The sequence below is a fragment of the Epinephelus moara genome, chromosome 10 (assembly GCF_006386435.1).
Source record: "Epinephelus moara isolate mb chromosome 10, YSFRI_EMoa_1.0, whole genome shotgun sequence".
Lineage (NCBI taxonomy): Eukaryota > Metazoa > Chordata > Actinopteri > Perciformes > Serranidae > Epinephelus > Epinephelus moara.
In genome coordinates, this window is record NC_065515.1 from 16,093,440 (window position 1) to 16,118,215 (window position 24,776).

The 24,776-nt window shown below is 41.2% G+C and overlaps 2 protein-coding genes across 9 annotated transcripts in view; both read right to left on the bottom strand.

The window, feature by feature from the left end:
- Positions 1 to 11: 11 nt before the first annotated feature.
- Positions 12 to 18,798, bottom strand: matk (megakaryocyte-associated tyrosine kinase). 3 transcript variants are annotated; one of them, XM_050055940.1, is made up of 13 exons: positions 18,622 to 18,798; positions 18,365 to 18,412; positions 15,340 to 15,453; positions 15,134 to 15,249; positions 14,567 to 14,786; positions 10,238 to 10,331; positions 10,066 to 10,131; positions 7,828 to 7,927; positions 7,516 to 7,600; positions 6,312 to 6,385; positions 5,958 to 6,153; positions 5,472 to 5,558; positions 12 to 1,551 (listed from the first exon to the last, which is right to left on the bottom strand). In XM_050055940.1, exons 2-13 carry the CDS (start codon positions 18,371 to 18,373, stop codon positions 1,336 to 1,338), a joined length of 1,377 nt encoding a protein of 458 aa, XP_049911897.1. In that variant the 5' UTR covers positions 18,374 to 18,412; positions 18,622 to 18,798; the 3' UTR covers positions 12 to 1,335. The 3 variants fall into 3 exon arrangements, with proteins under 3 accessions (XP_049911897.1, XP_049911896.1, XP_049911895.1); XM_050055939.1 differs by having other exon boundaries at positions 18,365 to 18,433; XM_050055938.1 differs by having other exon boundaries at positions 18,365 to 18,798.
- A 148-nt stretch (positions 18,799 to 18,946) lies between these two features.
- zfr2 (zinc finger RNA binding protein 2) overlaps positions 18,947 to 24,776 on the bottom strand; it is a 31,669-nt gene continuing 25,839 nt past the window's right edge. For all 6 annotated transcript variants that reach the window (XM_050054673.1, XM_050054671.1, XM_050054674.1 and 3 more), the window contains exons 16-19: positions 24,647 to 24,742; positions 23,674 to 23,785; positions 23,365 to 23,462; positions 18,947 to 22,215 (exon numbers count right to left, since the gene is read on the bottom strand). In XM_050054673.1, coding sequence (XP_049910630.1) covers positions 22,042 to 22,215; positions 23,365 to 23,462; positions 23,674 to 23,785; positions 24,647 to 24,742 — 480 coding nt within the window. In that variant the 3' untranslated portion in view covers positions 18,947 to 22,041. The remainder of the gene's footprint in view (positions 22,216 to 23,364; positions 23,463 to 23,673; positions 23,786 to 24,646; positions 24,743 to 24,776) is intronic.

The window sequence follows — 24,776 nt, forward strand, 5'->3', positions numbered from 1 at the left end:
GGGCGTGGAGGACCAAATTAAGGAAGCTGCTAAACTGGATTTAACGGCGATGCAGCTGGGCATGCACAACGACGGAGACATTTTAAACGGGCAATGCTCGCTTGTTTTCGGCACCCCCGAGGCATGGATACTAATGACTTCAGATTCTGGGTGAGTCGTTGATCTCTACTGATTGGTTAGGGAAAAATCAAATTCCCTCCCCCTTGTAAATCGCCTTCAATGGAGGCGATGTCAGACTGAAGGTTCTGGGAGCTTCAGTCTGACACTCAGGTTAAGCATGCACTCGAACTGATGGTTTTTTGTTTTGTTTTTTTTGTTTTTTTGGTGGGCCTCCTTTTAGGTTGCTTAAACTAACCAATGGGGTTGGTGTTAGCTCAGCTTCATTTGACATTATGTATGTGATGCAGGGGTTTTCAACCCAGAAGTTATTGTTAACAACCATTGTGAGTGAATTTATTGAAGTCTATGAGAAAATGACGCTAATTCTCACTTGATTTACTACCTCTGTAAACATTTGCCCAACAAATTTTTGGTCTCAATTGCTAGTTTCAAGTCCTCTTCAGTGGAACTCGGTGCTCATCTTGTAAATGTTGGTCCCATTTAGAGTAAAAAGGATGGTAAAGCAGGGTATGCAGTCTCATGCATGGTGACTTTGTGATTGACAAGTGGCTACCACAGCAACCTGTCAGTTAGGACAGAGTCGTAGCAATGTGTATCCTCCCCAGCTTGCCCTCTATTCCACCAAGATGGCAAAGGCCAAAATGCCAAACTCGAAGCTTCAAAGCGGTAGTCCAAAAACCAACTGGTGATGTCACAGCAGCTAAGTCCACTTCTTTTTTTTCACAGTCTGGGGAATGTCAGAAATGCTCCGTTTCGTCTCAGCTGGCTGGAGGGGAGTGTTAGAGACTGTGCTTGTCAACCTGTTGGTGGTGCTAGAGGAAAAGTCAAAGTCCTCTGGGGACTAGGAATGTCTGTACAACGTTTCACGCCAAGGATCCAAAGCAGTGGTGCAACCAACACACCCACGCTGCCATCCATAGAGCCATGCTGCACGGTCTGATACATCCATTTTGCTTTGCTCAGATACACTAAAGCAAAGTTTTGTATATTCATGGCTCCAACCACAAAACCCTCTCTCATCGGCATCACATGAGAACCAGTGGTACATTATGACTGTCTTGTCCCATCCGTTAGGTTAAAAGAATCCAGTAAGAACTCCACTGAACCATTTTGTGTGACGCACACCAACACAGGAGCGGGTAACAGTGTGTGTATTACCTGTCCATCGCCACAACTCCAGCCTCATTATTTTGAGTTCAAGATTTACAGTCAAGATCAGCATCCAGATCCATCCCGATGCTCGGACCGTGGGCTCGGGCTGCATTTACCCATCTCTCGCTCGAGTTTCTCTCTCAACTTGTTGAAAGCCGGTCTTCTGCGTGGCTCCTGCTCCCAGCATATCCTCATCAGGGAGTAAACACCGGGCGGACAGTCCTCTGGAGCCTCCATGCAATAGCCCCCCTCCACCTTCTCCTTCACCTCCTTCAGAGACTATGAACAGGAGCAATAAGAGAAGAAGCAGATGATAAATCATGAACACTAGTAAGTGAATTTAACATTTCACCAGCCTGGCTGTGTTGGTAATAAAAAAGAAAAAACTTAAAGAAATACTTTACCCGTATAATGAGCATCAGTTAATCACCAATTGTTATGCTGAATTCGAGAAGGAAACTTTTTGTTCTCGCATGTATCCACGATGAACGAAGAATCCAAAAAGGCGAACATTCTTCATGAATTGAAGCCAGTGGGGACCGAGTTGAACAACAACAAACTATATCAAAACATCCGTTTACAAACTCTCACACCACTCATACAGTATAATCCAAGTCTCATTTATCCATTCATATCCTCAGTACCTCCGAAACACTTACACTTTTGCTGAAATATTATGATTTAAAACACATCCGTACAAACAGTCTCATGCTTGGTGAGTAGCTTGTGGCTTTGAGGCATGTCCAGATATGCTCAGGGCACACTAACTTGCAGACTGGAGTGTTTTATATTGTAATGTTTTTAGTGAAAATTCTTGGAGAGACTTGGATTTTACTGCATGAGTTGTGTGGGAGTTTGTAAACTGATGTTTTGATATAGTTTGTTATTGTTAAACGTGATCCCCAATGACTTCAATTCATTAATATTGTTTGCTGTTTTTGGAATCTCCGTTCACTGTAGAGGTATGTGAGAAAAACAAAGTCTTCTTCATGAATTTAATGTAACGTAATTGATTTTGCGGATGACGTATTCTTTAAACTCGAACATAGAGACAGAGCGATGTCACCAAGTATTAACACACTCCTGCAATCCTGATTACAACCTCAAACACAGAATTCAGGCTCTTGAAGGTAGCAATTCATTCATTTTCCGTAACCGCATATCCTGTTAGGGGTCACGGGAGGGCTGGAGCCTATCCCAGCTGACATTGGACAAGAGGGGGGTTACACCCTGGACAGGTCACCAGACTATCACAGGGCTGACACATAGAGACAGACAACCATTCAAGCTAACATTCACACACAGTTAACCTAGCCTGCATGTCTGTGGACTGTGGCAGAAAGCCAGAGTAACCAAGAGAAAACCCACGCTGACAATGCTAACCACTGCACCACCGTGCTGCTGTTATTGAATGGGTGAAATAAAGTGTTTGTGTCACTGCATTTTTATTAAACAAAACTAATCTTACACAAACACTTCTCTCGGTCTCTAATTTGTTATGTGTTGCCAACAGATAACAAATTACCCTGCGCAGAGGTTAATGAAGGAGAGCACAAACTTGACCCAAATACATCAACCTGCGTATATACTTACAAACAGGCTGTAATTAGGAGGTAATTATCTGCATTTAAAAGGACACTACCCGACGTAAGGTGCAAAAGAGACGTGCTAACTGTCCCTCGGATTAATTCTGCCTGATCCTGCTGTCCTCACTGAACCGCCGGCCTCAGCGTTCAGGGGGCACGGATTACCTGAGAGCAACGAGTGTGACAAACAGAGCTGTGTTTAAGTAGCATAGTTTCTTCCTTTCCAGAGCCTCTTCATTATCAGTATCAACATGATTAGGCCTTCATGTGACGTCAGCCTCTGCCTCCTCCGCACTGGTGTGTTACGGCACAGGAAAGGAGTAACTTCCTCTTCCTCCAAACCCAAACAGTTCATAAAGTAGACTATTTAAGAAGAGAACAATGAGATTATTTCTACAATGTACACTTAACCTATATCCTCAGTGACGCACTACCATGATCCGAGTGACCTGGAGTGGTTTCCTGCTCAGACGTCTTGAGTTGATCCAGAAGATGACGGCCTAGTGACGAATTTGACCACCCTGGCAGCTTTCCACTGACACACCTACCTGCAGAGTTACATAAGAAGCCTGATACTCTTTTTCTGCTGGTTTCAGGAGGGTTTGGAAAGAGAGGGAAGAATTATCTGTGGTCTTAGTTTTGCTGATTCTTTAAAGGGTGTCCATGGTCTTTTTTATTTACAAGGAAGGAGAGCTTCTTGGATAAAGAGAGGTTGTTCAGTTGTTTGATAACATAAAAGTAAAGGATAATCGTAAATATTAAGCACAAATCTTTAAAAAAACAGTTTGACTTTTTGACTTTCTTGCTGATTTGTGCTCAGCACTCAACATTAGATACAGAGATGGACAGAGGCATCTGTCTGTACACTGCTTTTATTTTGTCCATATTTGTGCATGTTTTCTGAAAGCTTACGGATACGGGTGAAACGGAGCAGTACCACTGGAGATCGTAGAGGCAGTGTAGCATAGTCTTCATAATCTTCAAAAAGATCTAAAATTAGAAACACTTATATCCATCAATGAATTTAAGGGCATCATAAAGAATGCGGTGATGGAGACAAACACTTGTTTTTATTGAGAGACCACTGTGTTTGAATAGATGTTTTACTTCGGATTTTTGAATTATATGTTGTGTTTGTTGCATTTTAAATGTGTTTTGATTGGCTGCTACCTTGGCCAGGTCTCTCTTGTAAAAGATATTTTCAATCTCAATGGGACTTCCTGGTTAAAAAAAGGTTAAATAAGCGAGGAAATTGGGCAATATTACAGCAGCAGAGAGACAGAACAAACAGGAAGCATCAGTAGAAAAAACACAAAGCAATATATAAGTATGTATCGGTTAAGAGAAACACACAGATCAGTACAAAAGAAAAAGCAATAGGCAAGAGCATATAAAGCAAGCACATATAATAATATATGGTGAAAATAGTGAAAAGAATTCTTCATCCACATGTCAGGGTCGATCGGGTTGCAGTCTACAATGCTGCCTCTGTTTAAAGGTACAATATTCTAACCTCCTCTGTGGTCACCTCGTTTGTTGTGAAGTGAAAACTTTTGACTCCGCTCTCCAGTGCCATCTATTGGCTGTATCTGTGCTGTCATAAAGGATGCATGGAAGAATGAGGGCAGTGATGTTTACAGCGTTTGCACTGGATGTATCTACTTTTGTACATAAAGGGAGTATAAATGAGCCATAAGAGTTAGATGAGAAGGCGAAGTCAACTGGTCACGGCCAAGAAATGGTCTGACACATAAACCACATCTTGTTGCTTTCACACTTTTTTTTTTGTACGGATTAAATAAACAACATAGTCCATCCATTTTCAAATGCTTATCTGAGGTTGAGTCGTGTGGGCAGCAGGCCGAGCAAAGCATTCTAGACATCCCTCTCCCCAGCAATGCTTCTCAGCTCCTCCTGTGGGATCCTGAGGTGTTCCCAGCCTGGACAAGATATGTAATTCCTCCAGCGTGTTCTGGGTCTGCCCCGGGGCCTCCTACCAGTGGGACATTCCCGAAACACCTCCAACGGGAGGCGCCCAGGAGGCATCCTGATCAGAGGCCCAAACCACCTCAAATGACCCTTTTCGACGCAAAGAAACAGCTGCTATACTCTGAGCTTCCTCGGGATGTCCGAGCTCCTCACCCTATCTTTAAGGCTGAGCCCAGCCACCCCACGGAGGAAACTCATTTCGGCCACTTGTATCAACGACCTCATTCCTTCAGTCACTACCCAGAGCTCATGACCATAGGTGAGGGTTGGGATGTAGATTGACCAGTAAATCTAAAGCTTCGCCTTCTGGCTCAGATCTCTCTTCACCACACCAGCCAGGCGAGCTGTTCCGCCCTGTTTCCAGTCTTTATGCTACACTAGCTAGCCATCGCCTGACTGTAGCTTCATATTTAACAGACAGACATGAGAGGGGTGTCAAACTCAAATATGCATACTTCCCAAACTGTCAAATGTTTGGTTTAATACAGCTGTTCCTATAACTGTCATGTCTGTAATGCATCTATGTTCCTAAGACACACCTGTGTATAAACACACACACTGACAGACACCAACACACACACATATTATTACAGTATAGTCGTGACCTGTACTGATGCTACATACCATCTTAGGGTAAGGCTGACGACCGTAAGAGAAGATCTCCCATAGAAGAACACCGTAGCTCCAAACGTCTGACTTTGTGGAGAATTTCTGCATGATAGGAACAAAAATAGAAACATATAAAAAAATGTAAAACCCTTTTCTTATTGGGGATACTTTGTGAAAGGTCTTTCTAAGCTGTTATAAACCCAGTACATAGCCAAACACTGACATCCTGATAAATGAAAGAACTAAATAAAAAGACAAAGTAAGTGGAGAAAGATATGCGTCAGGACCTTACACCAACCTGCTCCTTACTGATGGAGTATTGCTGATTATAAGGCATCAGTCAATCATTTGTTAAACATTAATAAAGCAAAATTCTAAGCACCAAAAAGAGGTTTCAGAGAGGCAGAGAAAATATTTAAGTGTCACAGAGAGGCAGAAACAAATACAGAAACATAAAAACAAAGGGAAGAGAAAAGCAGCACAGCAGGTCTTTAAACCGACCTCTTTCTTCAGAGCCTCGGGGGCGGTCCATTTGACCGGCAGTTTGGCGTTATCTGACACCTTTGAGTCCACCTTGGTCAGGCCGAAGTCGCTGACCTTGGCCACGCTGTCGTCAGAGACCAGCACGTTACGAGCTGCCAGATCTCTGTGAACCAACTTCTTGGATTCCAGGTACTCCATCCCCTCACACACATCACTGACCACACACACACAAACAACTGTCATTTCACTTTTATACAATAAACCACACACACAAATGTACAGTGACTAGCAGGTGTTTATGGACCCAGCTGTCATGCAATGTTCTACTCTGCACACGTAGAGGACAAGTTACTCTTTGAAGTTTGAACTCACAGAGCAAAGCGAAGCAGCTGAACTGAGTTTAAAACTGAACGTCCTCTTGTCCTCAGAAAGTTGACAAGGTTTCCCTGTGACATAAACACAGATGCACATTATCAGAAAATACTTTCATAAGGTCTTATTAAAACATTTCTTAGTTAGCATTATGAGACAAACTACAAGCAGGCAGTGTCTTTTTTGGTTTGAAAATGTGTTAACCTCATAACCTAAGTTATTAAGTACTTTTAAAGAGTCACTATATAACTGTACTCAAGGCCCAGCAAACACAGTGAGCTTCTGAATGTTGGCCTAATCACTAAAGAGCAGAGGACGGCTGTCTCTGACTCCTCAAAGCTGCATTGCCATTACTGGCTTACCACTGCCTCAGTGGCGGCTCCAAGTGGCAGCAAGGGTGTGATTAGTTGGATTTTTGGCTTTAAGGTTAGGTTATTTTTATTGTCTCCCATAAGAGAAAATTGTCTTTGATCAAGGGAACTGCTGCATAAAAACCAAAAATCACAATAAAACACATTATAAATAAGAACACTAGCCTGAGAAAAAACAACCAGGGAGATTAATCACAAAGCCATTCACTCCGTTAAAAACTACAAAAACCTGCAGTTATCTGAGTGCCTCCCTAACCCTCTGACTGTCCTCTAGGAGATGACCAGATTGCGTGAAAGGAAAACTACCTTTGTAAACTAATAAACTCCCCATATCATCTTTTTCTCACTAGCTGCTGGTGGTGAATTATAGCTGGCTTCCCTGATATCTATAGGTAGTGTGTTCCATAGCTTTGGGGCGTAATTGACAAAGGCTGCCTCCCTGATCTTCTTCGGGCTTTTGTGGGAACTTCCAATAAACCAACAGAAGATGGTCGCAGTGTTCTTGGAGGCAAATAGTTAATAAGAGAGTTAACTAGAGACTCCTGCTCTCTGTTCAGACAGAGGGCTCCCTTGCTGTTGTTTAGGTGTAGATGTACCACCAGTGACGCATCTTGACGTCTGAGGTAATTCTGGTCAAATAGAACAAACCTGTGGTGTGTCATTTACTATATGTGATTTTATTTTCTGTTTCAGTGTGATGTAACAAGGCCTCTTCAATCTATGCTCAATATTTATTTACCTATTTTGATTATTCTATCGTGTTACTGCTCGTTGTTTTCATCATGTGTTATCCCCCAACTGATAACCACTGATAGATGATGTGTTCACTGTACCTTCGTCATGAGCTCTGTGACAATATGAAGCCCTTTGTGAAGAATGACCCCCAACAGTCGCACCAGGTTTTTATGCTGGAGCTTCCTGGAAGGAGTGAATCCACATTGAAAACACTGACAACACTGACAACAGGAATAAAGTTTGTTACATTTCATTCAAAACAATATGATCACTTGCACAATAAGCCAAAAAGAGTTAATTTTTTTAATCAAGCAAGCTCACTAAAAGCTGGGTTTAGTAATAATGAATAAACAGCTGGTCAAAGTGTTTTGACAATAACACATTAAAACCGAGGAAATCTTCAGACTCACGTCATGACGGTGGTCTCCTGCAGGAAGGCCTGAGCGGTGACATCACATTTGATGGTCTTTACTGCCACCCTCTGGCCCATATACTCTCCTTCATAAACAGCTGGAGGGAGAACCACACACATTGTTTACCCATCAAAATACATCCATACTGAGACAAAATAAATCTTCTGTCAAAGTTTAAAATCCACTCAAATCAAATGTATTTATATAGCACATTCAAATACTAACAGAGCTGATCAAAGTGCTTTTCAGACATTCACACATATTCCACAAGACACTCTAAGGAGCTTTATCTTCCATATTGTCGGAATTCACTTAATCAATATTCATTGCAATATAGAGGACCATCTCTTCAATCATCATCTACATTATTGTTCAAAATACATCTGAAAATGACTCTAATTTGCAAAGACTCTAAACACTTCATTGATTTATTTATAATTTGTTTGTTTTTTCTTGTTGGTTTTTACATCTTTAACAACTTTGTGATACTTCTTAGTCTGGAACTCTTAGTTTTTATCCTAACAATAAAAGATTTATCTTAAAAGTGTCAGTGAAGGGGAACATCTGATTGAAAGCAGATGCTTATTCCAAAGTTCTGGAGCAGTCACTGCAAAGGCACAGTCTTCCTTTAGCCTCTTACTTTGATTGTGGTACAGTTTTAAGACAAGAGCCCAGGGGTGCAAGCAAGCCCATGTATGGCTATAAAACAAATAAACGGACAGATAGCCAATGCAGGGATGCTAGTGTCGCTGTAATTCTGTCTCTTTTTCTGTTGCCGTTAGAAGACATGCTGCAGTATTCTGCACCAGCTGCAAGCGAGACAAAGAGGTCGGGCCAAAAACCTGGGTACAGTGAGTTGCACTAGTCTAGCCTTAAAGGATAACTTCGGTATTTTTCAACCTGGGCCCTATTTCCCCATGTGTATGTGTGCATATGATTCATAGGTACAACTCATTTTAAAATTAGTTCAGTATTGAGGGAGGTGGATGCAGCCGGCAGCCGCGAGGTAGATATGGGGGCAAATGTGTCCTGTATAAGTTTGCGCATTAAAAGTGCTTTTTTTCGACCGGTTCAGATCGCCAGTGCTATCTCTGTAAATAGCATACTAAGCGTTTCCCTGACCCTTCACCTCCTCCCGGCTGTGACATCATCTCGCAAGAGCTTTGCTTGTTGCCGGAAGAAAACAGAGGAGCCATGCTGAGCGCCGCTCAGAGTTGCGCTGTACAGTTGAGAGTTTTACTGCATCGGTATCATGGCTGCATATTTACCTTATTTCGAGAATGAGGATGAGCCCTTTTATTACGATGGCCGTCCGTACTTATTTGAACCTGAGTATACGGACGAGGAGCTCCTACAAATTGAAGAGCAGATGAGGATAGAGAGAGAGGGCCAACGAGCAGACGAGGGTGAAGCAGCGGCTGCACGAACGCGAATCTCTGAGGGCTGTTGGTGCTCCTTGCTGTGACTCCAGAGGAAGAATGTCTGCCCAATATTCATGGTCTCGATGTGTCCTGGGACGATACAGAAACGACCAAACGCTGTGTAACTACGTTAGGGGATTTCCCACCTCTGATCAACAGGGCAGTGCTGGATACCTTTTTTCATGTGCCCAAAATAAATTGGAGGAGGCGGCCCAAACCACAGGAACCAAATGGTCAACTATCCATGAAGTAAGTATAACTAATATGTCTTTATGCATGTATTACTGATACCTAGAATTGTCTCCGAGACGCACATTTACTGTTGCATACTTTGCCCTCGTATATATCGTACCCTGTTTTCTTCCGGCAACAAGCAAAGCTCTCGCGAGATGACGTCACAGCCGGGAGGAGGTGAAGGGTCAGGGAAACGCTTAGTATGCTATTTACAGAGATAGCACTGGCGATCTGAACCGGTCAGTGGCGAAAAAAAGCACTTTTAATATGCAAACTTATACGGGACGCATTTGCCCCCATATCTACCTCGCGGCTGCCGGCTGCATCCGCCTCTCTCAATACTGAACCAATTTTAAAATGAGTTGTACCTATGAATCATATGCACACATACACATGGGGAAATAGGGCCCAGGTTGAAAAATACCGAAGTTACCCTTTAAGGAGATAAATGCTGCAGTAATGATCTTTGTGTCGTTAAAAGAGAGGATGGACTTAAGTTTTGCAGTGTTTGCAATATATTTGGCGACATGTTTTTATTGTAAATGTTGTGAGGGGACAAAGATAATAAATAGAAACTCACCACCAAACTCTCCCTCTCCAATACTTTCTCCCAGTTTGAGCTTTGCGATGTCCAGCAGCCACCCAGCTGGAGAGAGACATGAACTGTAAACCTGACACATACCTTTACAAGCTCTCATATTAATCACCATTATTATATTTGATCTGTACAGACACAGTTTTATTAGACTTACTTTTAGACAACTCCAGCTCAGCTGACTTGGCTCCTTGTTTCTGTTTGGGCTTCAGAAGAGTTGTAGCGATGGAGCCTTTGTTCTTTGAGTAGAACTGCAAAGATGGACACACAACAAATATTCACCAAACACATTCTGTTTTTACATCTGTCCTACAAAGTCTATCTGCAGTGACAGGGGCGTAGCACCATGTTGTGGGCCCTGTGCATAAGCAGACTCTGTGGGCCCCTTGTCCATTCTCTCTGGATCAGTGTCCCCCTCATGCCCCTTTTGAACATTTTTATACACAGTCAGTTTGTTTTTTTCCCTTTTCTTTCTTTCTTTCTTTCTTTCTTTCTTTCTTTCTTTCTTTCTTTCTTTCTTTCTTTCTTATCTTTGTTTGAACCCTGATTTCCCTTTCTTTGGCAAAGACATGACAGTGTATGTTGGTGCTCCAGCAGCATGGGCAGTCACTCACACAGCTCTGGCTGCATTTAGAGGCAATCCTAATGCAGGGGTGGACTAAACCATTTTGTGCCTTTGAGGGGTGAGAGGGGCCTCAGAGAGCCTCTACTATTTTGTATACAAAGTTCAGACTTTCAACAGATTTATTCAGCTTATTTAAATTCAGCGATGGCAATAATTACTTAGAAATTAAAAAAAAAAAAATGCAAACAAAACCAAACACTTTCATTCAAGGTTGGCTGTGGCTTTAAAAAGAAACAACAAGACCAGTATTTATCTTTAGAAATCAACTGAAAAACAGAACAACAAAATGTGTGAAGCGTCAGTTGGTGTCAGCGCAAGGTCTCTGTTTTCTGATGACACGACACAAAACATCGAAGGGCGGCAGCTGAATTAAATTACACAAGTAAATTATGATACAATGACACATCAGAGCCTGGTTTTATATTGTCAGCAGTCTGCCGTCACTGGGACAGAACAGTTATAACATGATTCAGCCCAAATATTCATCTGGAAATCCTCCCTCTGCATCCTCATAGGAGCAAGTCAGCTGGTCTGACTCAGGCCTGAAGCCATCTGTAACTCGCTGATAAGATGGTGCTGAACGGGAGCCGGCTATGTCTGTCGAGTCTCTCTCCAAATGTCACCGCTGCAAAGCTTTCAGTACACCCTCACACAGATGCAGGCCAAATACAGATAAACCATAAAAGGGCTGCGCTTCATGTGTTTTCCTGTCACTGCTTCGTTGTGATACATGAGGTATGTATTTGGTATGTATTTTTACAGTGGTGTCAGTTATGCTGATGGTTTTTAGGTTGACACTGAGGTCATAAATACAGCCTCAGAGTGTTTTAATGGTCTCATGTCCCCTCAGATTGATCTGGTCCGAGGTTAGAAACCACTGTCCGAAGAGTTTGCATCAAAGAAATTTGGTGTAAAATTGAATATTTATGATGCTATATCTGGCTAAAATCTGAAAGACGAGGTCAAAACTCAACAAAACCTAAAGTTTAAAGGAGAATTTTATTGAAGGCCACAAACTGATCTGTTTTGTTTGCACACTGAAGTCGTTTTTCATAAAATTAGTGCTGGAGTTTTGACATTTTCAGACTTTTCCTCTTGTCCATGCACCTTGGAAGTGGATGACGTGCCTGACATTCCTACTCTGAATTCTGAGTAATGATATATTACAAATTGAAGATTCTTTACAGCTCGATTTTAACTTGGTCCAACACTGGCTTCATAAAAACAACCTTGTACTGAATAAGAAGAAGTCCTGCAGCATGGCTTTTGGTACACATCAACACATTCTCACTCCAACCTCTTCACATATTGACCTTTGATCATGGACCTTCCACCTCCAGGTACGATGTGCAAGGTACCCTGTGTGCATGGGATACCGTGTCAAGTTCTGCCTGTTACATGCATTGTCTTCTTTCAAAATACACGTCTGTTTTCACAGGAAATTTACCATTTACATACAGTCTCTTTCAAAATAAACGCACTACGTCAGTTCAACACCACAAATTGGTGTGTTTTTTTTTTTTTCCTCCAACAACTAACGCACGTGGTTAGGTTTAGAAAAAAAGAACAGGGTTTGGCTTTTTAATCTTACGGGCCATGAATGCTGCTCTCTCGGGTAAAAGTCAATGTTTGTTGGACCCTTAATCCACCTGTTCCACTGGCTTAACTTTACCCCTAATGGCGCTGAGCACCATTGAACTATAGCGGCAACCGGCTGCACATCATGCCAGCATTAAAGGAAAACTTTTTTTGTCAGTGTTTGATGCCCCAAGTCACTGCCCAAGCGCCGGATTCAGACGACTGAGTGAGACCAGGTTGTACACAACACAACTGTTTACATCCCCTTAATTTGCGTATTTATTTTGATGATGGATCACCTCTCAACAAAGTCAAAAATATCTTGGACTTTGGATTGACCCTGGACTCTCCTTTAAGCCCCATATTGATTTTATTATCAAAAGAGTGTCTGGTTGTCTGAGTTCACTTTATCGATCAATTAGTTGTTTTGCATTTTAGGTCAGGAAAATAATAATTTCACAGTTGATAATACCTGTTATTGATTATGCTGACATCGTCTATCAAAACACATCTGACACTCATCTTAGACCCCATAATGTAGTGTATAATTCTCTATGTAGATCACCACTGCTTAATGTTTGAATCACTGAATTGGTTGCAGCCTAAATCTAGAAGGCGACTTCACTAGGTTAAATTCATCTTCAAATGTCTTCATTTCACCTGTTCCTCATATTTGAAACCGTTTTTGTCTCCATGTTATTCCTCATATTCACTTAGACATATGCAACATCCCTTTCTCTTTGTCCCCAGAATTTTCAAAGAAGTTGGACGAAAGTCATTTTAATACAAAGCTCTATCTGACTGGAATAATCTTCAACTTTTCTTGAGATCTGTTACCTCTTTCCACTGCTTTGGGACTTCTTTATATTCATATCTCAAAACAACTTGCTCATGTTTTTAAAATGTTGTACTAAAAACTGCTATGTAACTGAGGGAGGGTTTGTGGGTGGGAAATGGTGAGCCACATATCTGTGTATTTGTAGTGTATGTTTGTTATGTAAGGCAGTTTGGTCTGTATGATTTTGTTTTGTATTTGTGTCTAGAGCAGTGGTTTCCAACTGGTGGGTTGAGGTCCAAAAGTGGGTCTTGGGTGCATTCTGAATGGACCACACATTATTTTTAAGTGCAGTGAATTTCCGACACAGAGCTTGTAGTGTAAGATTTGATCTTTAATCAGATAAAAATGTTAAACTGCATAAGTTGATTAAGGGTGAAGTTCATATAACTATGTTTTATGTTACAAGTTCCTATAAAACTGTTTGTTATGCATCTATGTGTGATAAAACACTGTAATACAAGTTCATGTATTCATAACACAATGTTATGTATTCACATTGAAGAGCACATATATACCGCACCATGTATTGTTCAATAATAACACACACACACACAGATGTGTGTATTGCATGACACACACTCTAGGAGTTCACATTGCATTAAAGCACAGGGGATTGTATAGAGATAGTCCCCAAGTTTTATATATTTTTAAAAAATAAAGTGAAACCAAACTCAAATCTAATGGTGGGAGAATTTGGGGATCTCCAGGCCTAGGTCATGTTTGGGCAAGGGCCCAAGGGGCCTGCTACCAATAGATTTGGACTGGATGGGGAAAAGCTAAAAAGAAAAGGATCTGCCACCAATAGGTTTGGGTTTAGGTGGGCAGGATTAAAGGAAAAGGGTGGAGATTCTGTCGAATCTTCACCAGCATAAAAGGGAGAACGCTGAAACTGAAACTTTAGTCGTGCTCCGGAGCCTGACTCAATGAGTTGTATGTGTTGTTGCTTGTGAACACATTAAACTCGATTGCACCTGATTCTACTTGACTCCAGTGATTCTCTAAGTGTTTGCCAACTGAACCTAAGGTACTAAATCAACATCAGAGGACGATCTGCAGGAGAAGTAGGGGACGAGGTCGGGTGCCATCTGGCCCACTTCCAGGCACAGATTTTCGCTTCTACAAGCTTTTATTTTGAAGTGCTGTTTACTGCTGTAGAGTGAGTGAGAAACAGAAAACTAACATGAGAGACGGCAAACTAGCTGGACAACATGGCCAAATGTAAGCATGACACTGAATGTACTGAACTGTGTGGACCTTGGCCTACTGACTAAAGAGAAACCTGGGCCCCGTGGTTGGACTAGAAGACCCCCTTGAAAATAAGATGCTTTTTTTCTTTTCACCTACATATGAAAGATCCTCAGGGATTTTGCTCATGTCACAGCTGGATTTTGTCTTGGATACATAGAGTCTGTATTGGATATAACCACGATCCAAGAGCATCTTACCTCTATCATGTCGATGAGGTTGTAGAAATAATCTGTGTTGTCAATGGTCAGCTTGTTGTCCTTATAAATCACCCTGTAGTGGATGACCTCTCCGGAGATACTGATACACAGGACGTAGTCGCCGGGATGGCGGATGGACTCTCGAACCAGGAACAGGCCGTCCTCGGCTGGCTGCAGCTTACACACCGCCTCCGGACCTGAGATCTTCCCATGAAACCACCTAGAGAAAGAAACACAAGGTGAGTCACACATAACAAACACATCTGTCTCATAGATACCTCACAGATGTTAATCTCCCAAGAGACAAGAGGTGAAAACATGTCAGACGTTCACACGCCAAAATAGGAAGTTGGAGTGATTAATCCTGAGACTGTTTGTTTGCACGGACTACCCACACGGTGTGGTCACAAGACATGTTTTCAAGTTTGACCAAGGCCACAGCTACAGTAAGAACCACATGTGCCTACGTGTCACAGTCACACTGCTTGTGAACTGTGTGTAAACATGGCTGCATCCAACTGAGGCAACACAAAGGAAACAAGTGTGAGAGAGGAAAAGAAGACGTACGGCATGAGGCTGAGGCTGGGGTCGACACGCAGAGCCTCTCTTTCACGCACATTGGTGGAGTTTATGAGTCCCTCCTCTCCTGTGGTGTTGTGTTTGGCCTTGTAATATCCCTTCTTCTGTAAAAGAGCAATAAAAGTATCAGATGATGGAAAAAATGCACAGTCATAATAACCACAGTCTGTAGAGCTTTTCAAACATGACAGTACCGTGCTGGTGTCAATAATAGTGAGGATGTCTCCTTTGTGGTAAGACAGTTCTCCAGGTTTTGGTTTCCTGTGGCCCCCCTTGGCCACACACTGTGTACCGGCAGCCCAGCTCATCTGCAGAAGAAGAAGAAGAATAAGAGAGGCAGCGAAACTTTAACATCTTAGCGTCTGTCTTAAGTAATGCCAGACTTTTAACTTAAAAAAAAATGGCTGGCCGTATTAAAAGATACATAAACATAACAAATATTGTTAATGTTTTATTTAATGAGAGAGTTACCTAAACGTTTCTTGAAGTTTCCATCAAAGAACTAGTTTGCCATATTTGATAATAGGGAAAATAGAGGCAAAGTTCTCTTATTTAAATCATTGTGGATTTCTGGGAATTATCTTGAATGAACTTGTTGAATAGGTTTGTTTGCCTGTAAACAAAAGACCCGTCAGCTGAGCTGCAACGGCTAAAAGACTCAAGGTTAAGGTGGAGGTGTACCAACTTAACAGTGTCTCTATTTCACCTTAAATCACCGACAAATTGCCAGTGGCGCACAAAGAATTTTTCATAGGGGTTGCCAGAAAATATTTGGGTGGCACCAAAACCAAAAACCATAACTGAATTTTAGGACTTCTATTGTGCTGTTGAAACATACAGGCTAGTTAAAACTCTGTCAGTATGAGAGTTAAGGAATCGCATACTGACATTTTGGTGGAAATTACTCACAAACAAAGAGTGTCTGAGTTTTATTATCACACTTGCAAGCAGGCAGAGTCAACGTTCAACAGTCTCAGGCTGAGATGGGCGACTTCTTCTTTTAGTTTCTTTATTTAGGTACAGTTGTGGTGAGCTTACCTGCGACACCAGTGACTGAAACTCATCAAACAAAGCAGCTGGTCTGCTGCTGCGTCTTTGATACACAGTGTACCGTCCTTGCAGGCATACTTGCTTAATGAGAACACTGTGGCTATGTGTTTGAACATCAGGTAACTCAGAGGGTACGGCTGAATAAGGCTGTATTTTCCAGGACAGATATAGTTTGGTTTCTTATTTTACAGGTAATATTATTAATTACCTGATGCGCATAGACTAAAATACTGGCACAGCTAACATTTGAGTTACACAACAGTCCTGATTTAACATGGCCTGCAATTCATTGATCAAATAGGCTGGTTGTCCTTTTCCTTAAAAAGGCAATTATACAGCTTTAATTTAAAGGAGTACATGATTGTAAGGAACAAAAAATTTACAGGAAACAAGCCTTCAAGTTTAGGGGAGACCCATGGGTACCCAAAGACCTCACTTTCATTCAGATGCCTTGAAGTAAGAGTTCAAGGGACCTCTTTGAAAATAGCCGTGCTAGTTGTTCCCTCACCAAAATTTAGCCTACTGTAAAACTTCAATTAAATTCCTAGTCCAAATTAAAGTCCCTTTTACTAGCCCAGTGTGGCTACACATTTTGACAAACAAACACCTGTCTCTTTAGGCGTTCTTTGGATGTATAAAACTGGGTTGTTGGCTGCTTAAAATTATGTGTCCATTCCTCCATTACCCTTTAAGTAATTCATATTCCTTTAGTCCGTAAGGATGCTCAGATCAAAAGAATCAAAGGGGTTTGTCATAAAAATTAATCCAAGTTGTGAGTATTGTTTTAAAGGGATAAAGTGGAGCTGTGTCGGTATGCTGGGTACTGTAATCCTCGAGTGCCGAAACTCACTCTCCCTCTGATGCTCTGTCTGTCGGAGCTAGATCAAATGAATGATTCATGATTAATATCTTATTTGAAGCCTAATTCTTAGAGCTCTGAAAGAAAATCTCTGCTGGAGTGATGTGGCTCATTTCTCCATCATGCTTTACACCTCAATGCTGCTGCGTTCATCCTGTTTGTAAGAGTTCTCCAACTCTTAATAATAAAGAATAAACAATCTGATTCTATTTCCCACCTTTGCTGGGCAACAGTTTTGTGGAAATAGAATTAAAGGCCTGTCCCATATATAGGCCTTTTGATTTTAGTGATTTAAGCAAATAATAGCCCGGGCTACTAAATGAAGTTTTACGGTAACTGTGTGGAGCATTATTTAGCAACAAGCACACTTTCCGATTGATACCTAAGATTGTCTAGTCTCATAAGATACCACCACCTTCGCACAAGCTTAAAAAAGAGCATTCCACAGCCTCCTGGATATCGTAATATAGGCCTCAAATTATTTTGCCACGGAGGGGCCATGGTCCCCCACGGCCCCCCTTGAGGGGGCCACTGAAAAGACTCAAGGTTAAGTTGGAGGTGTTCTAACTTCACAATGTCTTCATTTTACTGATAATCACTGCCAAATTACATAAGTGTTTCTCGGAATCTTGGGAAATTAGTAGGAATTTATGGACACCCCAAGGGCGTAACTATAAACAGTGCAGGCAGTTGCAGTGCAGTTCCATGTTCAAAGACGAACTCATGTCAAATTAAAAAAGTGGGGTCAACATCTGTATATGCAATCCATTCAACAAAATTATATGTTTACTTAGACTAAAAAAAACACAAATAAGCTATAAAAAAATATTGAATTTAATAACTACGTTCTTCTTTTATTTGGTATGTTTGTCATATACAGATTTGCCCTACTGACTGATGGGTAATATATATGTTGATGTTTTCCAATGTCAAGTTGTAACTACTTTAGATGCAAAATCCTGCACTGGGGCCCATCCTAACTACCATAACCCACTGGGACATAAATTTATCCTTTAATCACTGATGGTGTTAATGCAATACTCAAAATACTGTAGATCAATATTATGCTCAAAGGAGAACTGCACATGGAATACTCTCCAAAACATCTTTAACAGCCCAAAATCACACCCTGGTAAATTTTTTCTAACATTATTCAACTGTTTCAACTTCAGCTCAGACTTCTCACATATGGATTTTTAATCCTTGATTATCAGATTTAACAGCCCCATGTTAAAGGGGACTTGATCCAGCTCCTTCTATTAACTGACACTACAAAGTAAAGATTTGCTGTTGTAAATCACAGTACATACCTTTGCCATGAGCAGGGCTGGAGGGTGTGATGTTTCTGCGTTGGAAACCTGTCGAGGACAGAAATGTCTCTGAATGATGAAAGATAGAGACGTTCAGTGAATCTGTTGTCGGTGATCCAAAAATACAAAACGGTATAAATATGAGGATGCCAGCGGGTGTAGCAGGATGTTCTCAGCTGCTGTCACATAAATTAAAAGTCAAACGCCCCGGACAGCTTGTTCAGGCTGGTTTCTTGTTGGTATAAATGTTTCAGTACCTGCGGCGGCTCTCTGGACAGATGCTTTCAGATGCGTCTCTCTTCAGGACAGAGAAAAGAAAACGACTTCAAATAGTGAGTCACTCAGCGGTGGTATTTGCTGTCAAATGTCGACAAGTCAGCAGGAACCGATACTGAACATATTCATGTCACAGACACACTGCAGCTGTGGACTGAGCGCTGTTATCCGTCTGTCACCACTTCCTCAATATTTAGGAAAAAATGCGGTTTATATTTCATGAAGCGACGTGAGAAGTGACACTGAGAGTGACTCGGCTCCTTCTCCAGAAACACCTCCTAAAAATGACATACCCAGGACACAAGATGGCTTAAAAGTGTTTTAATATCTCCCCTTAATTTTGCAACACTACAAAGACATTCAAATAATAAAGGACAGCAACGTTCACACTTTCCTTTTTTAAACAATACAAAATAGATTCCTTCAGAAATAAAATAAGCAATACTTATATGATGCTCTTGATAAATGAAAATCAAACTAAAAACGGCACAATAATTCTCTCACGTCAACTTTTAAGCCAAATAGTTGTGCAACTGTCCCTTCCCTGTCCTACATCTGTGTGAAATGAGCTCAATACAATATCAACCCGACAAAAACATAAATGTTCCCCGTACTCTGTGACACACACCATGATGCAGGCACAAGGAAGAAAGTCAAAGGACTACTTGATCATTACAGTAGATATTCAGTCTTATTTTTCACACTAAAGCTTCTCTCTTCTGCTAACCATACTCTGGAAGAAAAAAGATTACTAGGCATATTATTTAAATGATACAGTTATGGCTGCATACAGTAACATTGTCATTTCTTAAGTGCTTCATTCCCTCAGCATGCTACAGACTGTGCAACATAAGACCTCTCTCTCTCTCTCTCCTCAGACAGATTTAATCTCCAGTGTGACCTCCACAGAAAAACTCACAAGGCAGAGCTTCTGTGTCTTTGTACGTTTATGGCAAAACCATGGTGACGTATTTCAAAAAGGAAGTTATTTTAGTGTAGCCTTGTTTTTCAGGTGTGATGCAGGGCCTTTTGGGGTTTCACAACTTTTATCTTGAATTGTCAAATGTATGAGGAAATGTTGAGGCTTCAGAGGGAGCCTAGAGGGCGTGAAGAGAAGCAGCTAATGTGTCATTTTAGGCACAATGAACATCACAGTACTGTATGTACACCTAACACGGTCAGCCTTCTGTGATCTTTCTCGCAGTTTCAAAGCTTCTAAACTTGAACCCCTGTCTTTTCTTTTTTAAACACAGGGTGAACAACACATTTCAGTGTACAAATGTCACGCACAAACGTTAGTTCGGTCCTGACTCGAGCAGAAGAGATCAGACTCTGTTGGAAATAAAGCTTAAAGTGCTGATGATTTAACTGGAGGCTTTAAATGGAAATTTTGATTTGTTTCAACCTGGGTCTATGTTCTCATGTTTTCTGTCTAAGTGACTAACGAGAGCAACAATTTTTGAAACTGGTCCAACACTGAGAGCTGCAGTGGTGCAACAGGCTGCATGTAGTCCCTACAGGCAACTGTCCACTGGGAAGTGTTTGGTATTGGTTATTAAAAGCAACAGAGATTTTTTTTTCTTTACCTTTAACTCGTCTATTTGTTATTGTGACCAAGACTTGCTCAAGTCTTGTTCTGAAATCTCATGAAATCTTTTCCACATTGTCACTGAAAATCTTTTCGATCACACTAAAGCCGTTTCCACCAAGCAGTACCGTACAGTTCAGTCCCGTACGCTGTTTTTCTGTTTCCGATGTGAAAAGTTGTGGATGGTACCAATGGACGTGTTCAGTACCGCGTCCCCTCTGTTGGGGTACCTAGCACACAGATCTGGTACTAAAAGGTGGAGCTGTGAACACTGCAGTCCATTGATTGGTTAATGGCAGACAGTCACTCTGATCAGGGCTGAGTTGTGGCTGGTTTTGAAGCTTGTGGAGAGTTTTACATATATTAGTAAACTAAAACTGTAAAATGAAAGGATGTTTTGCTGCCTCTTTCAGCAGCTGTAGTCTGAGAAAGGGTGGAACGATTACTTGTGTTAGTCATGTATGAGCTATGTATGACGACATGAATCCAATGAAACTTTGCCCATTACTTTAGTTTTAATTCCCTCTCTTGGATGACAGACACTTTTAGATATGAGTGGATCTTCAAGTGTTTAAAAATATATTTTAATTTGACCAGATTATATGAACTGTGTGTATCAAACCTTGCTCGGAGAGGAAAGAAAGCATCACAGAGCGTCGTTCCTGTGGACTCCAGCAACACTAAACCCCTGAGCTTGCCTGAGAAGGACTAAATGCACAAACCCACTATTCTTAAATATCCCAGAGAGAGACTCTCACTGCAGCCTGTTTTATTTTGTTCAGAAATATCGCCGTGCAGTCTCGTTCTGTGGACGATAAGCAAGGGGCAGACTGATAAATGAGGACATACAGTGAGTGCTGCACAAAGCAATGAGTGACAAAAACCCCACCCACATTTCAAGAGTACGATATGCGGTGGAAACGCTAGAGTCTAGGTACCATGTCTGCAGGGCTACTTTTGTTTTAAAGGTACCATACCAGAAGTGTTTGGTGGAAACAGGGCTTAAGCTATATTTCTTGTACTCCAACACATCAAACTCTTCCTGACACTCCTCTCTCCAACTCTCTGTAACGCCTCTACCGTTGTTTTTCCAGCAAAAAGTAGCCTTTCGCAAGATTTCATAAGGAGACTTGTCTTTGAGCGAGATTTGGTCACAATAACAAACGGGACAAATGTTTAATTTCTCTGTAGGGTCTTTCTTCTATAAGCCTGTCAGTGGCAAAACGAGCACTTGTAGTGGACGTTAATTGATGGTGCACAATTACCCATAGGGATTACATTGAAGCTTGTTTTACAGCTGCTATTTTCTCAATACTGGACCACTTTAATAAAAAATGTTGTTCCCATTAGTCACTTTGATACAAAAACATGGAAAAGTAGGGTCCAGGTTGAAACAAACCAAAGCTTCCCTTCAACATCGTAGAAAACAACACAACTGTAGTACACATTAGTGGTTAAGCTACGGTGAATAAACAGGGGAGGGATGGTCAGTAGTTTGTGTGCAATAATGCAATCAGTCATTTTCATGATTTTTACTGAGCCAATTTCCTCTGCACACTTTAAAAGACACTGAATCTTGTGGGATATTACTATAAGAGAGAAGGATTTGCAGTACAGGTTCTCAAGCTTCAGTCTCCTCCTCCCAACACATGACTCCTCCTAATTCAAGGGCAGACATGTAACATGTACAGTCAGTTATATTCATATGTGTATAGCTGCGTGTTAAGATTGTTTTCGAGATAAGAAAAAGTTGAAAGTTGTGACATTCTACCAGTCTCTAAACTAGCAAACGCCTCCGCTGTGGACACAAAGGTCAAGCAGTCGATGCTTCCTCCTTCTTGTCCTTCTTGCCCTCCCCCTCTCCTTCGCCCGTCTCGCTGCCGTCCCGCCGACGCTTGCGGTTTCGAGCGCTGGCCTTGGACGCCGGCAGAGACTCCATGCCCAGAACCTTGTGGATCTGACGGAAAGCAAGCAGCCGCAGCGCATGCTGGAACCAGATAAAACAGGAAAGAGAAATGTAGATTTGTATTTTTTTTTTTATTTTTTTTTTTTTAGGTACATGATTTGACATTTTTACATTTTAACAAGGGGAGAAGAATGACATGCAATAACTACCTTCATTGTGAATACCATTATTTTAAAAGTTGTCTTTCCTACTCTGACTGTTAGCCGCTTAGGGCCTCCAGATCCACCAAATATCAAACATTCTTGAAATTAAATTTGTGTTGTAAGTATCCTTCGCATCAAAACTGTTGCTGTCTTTGTGGTTACTATAACTTAAGGCAAGTTTGATGAATGATTTTTCAAAGAATTTTTAATGCCACACAAAATGAAATTTAAGACCAATTTTACAATAACCTACATTAAGGACAAAAGAAAAAACAGGAATCAACATCACTTGTGTGAGGTTAGGGGAACTTTGCCAAATATTTAACTTATAACACTATTATTTATCTTGTGGTGGAGATAAGGGGAGAACAAAAGTGTGAAATTCCTGGGATTTTCTTTCAGATTTTCTGGGCAATTTTGTGTTTCTATCATTGTATGTGGGACTCCACTGCCTTGATGCCTATCGTGCTGAGTTTTAAAAACTTTTTGCATAAAATACACCAAGCATAATGTTATTAAAATAGCCAATTTTTGTTGTATTAGCCCTTCTCCATGTCTTTCAGGGTACACTGAGCTAGCAGCTAGCTGGGATCCTCTGCTCTGAGCATCCCAGCCAGAAACAAAATATGAGTGCTACTGGTTCTGCTGTTCTGATCTGCGTGATGTTAATGCGAGAGACATTCAGTAAATTATTTGAGATTTTAAAATACTACGTCAGAATAAGATAATTTATAAAATCTTACTTACTATGTTCCTATGCATTTTTTTTAGACCTTTAAAAGATTGATTTAAGCATTTTAATACCAATTAAGGCCATTTTTAATTCAACGCCTTTTAAGACTTTTTAAGGATCTGCTGGAACTCTGCAATCTTCACCCAATATTTAATACTGACTTATCAATTCATTACTGAAGAACAAACAGCTAAAACAAATACATACTAAGTTACTAAAAGAGAATCCACACTTCACAGCCTATCAGAAACCTATCTTTTAAGTGGCCATAGAATAAATGCTCTGTCTGGGTACCTGTGCGCTGGCAGTTATGTCCTCTCTGGCTTGAAGCATCATGCTCTCCAGAGCATCTGTTGGCTCTTTCTCACAGGGGTCCATCAACCCTGGTCCATCTGCGTTAGAGGAGGAGAAACAAGTTAAACATGGAAATATGATCATAGAAGTTATTCAATCAGAGGCAGGGAATTGTGAATCGTTCTTTTAAAAAGGTTCAAGTATGACATAAGGTGGTTTTGTTGCAACAGAAAGAGGCGTAGGAGATAGGAAAATGTCCCTGACATGAAACAATCAATCTAATCTCATTAACATGTACATTTGTCTGACCTGGTAGCAGGATGCCTGTGGAGATGCACTCCAGGACTCGGCGCATGGCCTCTCCTGGGCTGAGCGGGCCTGCAGCACTGCTGATCACTTTCTCCACCAGCAGCTCCATCGCCTGGTGGGGGGAAACACACAGAGGGGGGAAAAGACACACAGAATGGAAAAACATACTTGAGAATGCTGATATTTTTGTAAATATACTTTTTATGCTCCTGTTGTCTCAAAGACAGCACCAGCAGAGAAGGCATACAAGAAGAGGACAAAAATTCACAACAAACAATACTTATATCAAAAAGAAATGACACAATATTTTGTAAATCCTCAGTTATATGGTGCACTGGCACTTTTGGCCACACTGAGTAAAACTGTGTTATTTTACTGTTTGATGTTCCCATTCAGCTGTATATGAGTCGTGTTAAGTTACTGCTGATGAAAACCCAACATTTCCTTATTTTGCTGCTTCACAATAAAAGCTTATAAATAGCAAAATACTGGGGGACTTTTATTGATAAGAATTTGTAGGAAATTAAATGTGTATCACCAAATTAGCAGAGCTTTGTTAGCAGCTTTTCTTCAAGTAAAAACAGGCCAGGGAGGAAGAGTACAAGCAGAAACAGCCACAGTGAGATGTTTGATGAGGAGCTGCAGACAACAGCTCACCTCCAACAGGTAAACTTCTTTTACCTGCTGTGCTGTGTGATAGAATAACACTTGCAGCAAAATAACAGAGGACCTTAGCTGTGAATCAGCCCGCTGCATTCGAACGTCATCACTCAAGACAAGCCATCATCACTCAAAGACACGTTCAAGTGGGTAACACTGGTGCAACAGAGATAGAAATCCCTGTCCTGGGCTGACACGCTGAGTCAACACAAGCCAGCACATGTTTATGGAAAAACCCTATAGGCAAAAATACACACCACACCAAAACTTAACATAAAATCTAAAAACGTAACAGGCAGTTGAATCCTCTTACCCAGCCGGGCATCTTCCCCCAGGTGGGAACCCTCTGACATAAATCTCTTAGCACCCGAATGATAATCACACAGGACTGCAGCCCGTTGGCACGAGCCTTCAGAAAGGAACAAAAACAAACACATCATTTA

Excerpts from the sequence above, each read along its gene's own strand:
- matk (XM_050055940.1), bottom strand. Across the intron at positions 7,601-7,827 it reads CAGGAGACCACCGTCATGAC|GAAGCTCCAGCATAAAAACC; the intron begins GTGAGTCTGAAG and ends CACTCCTTCCAG. Across the intron at positions 1,552-5,471 it reads GTCAGCCTTACCCTAAGATG|TCTCTGAAGGAGGTGAAGGA; the intron begins GTATGTAGCATC and ends TCCTGTTCATAG.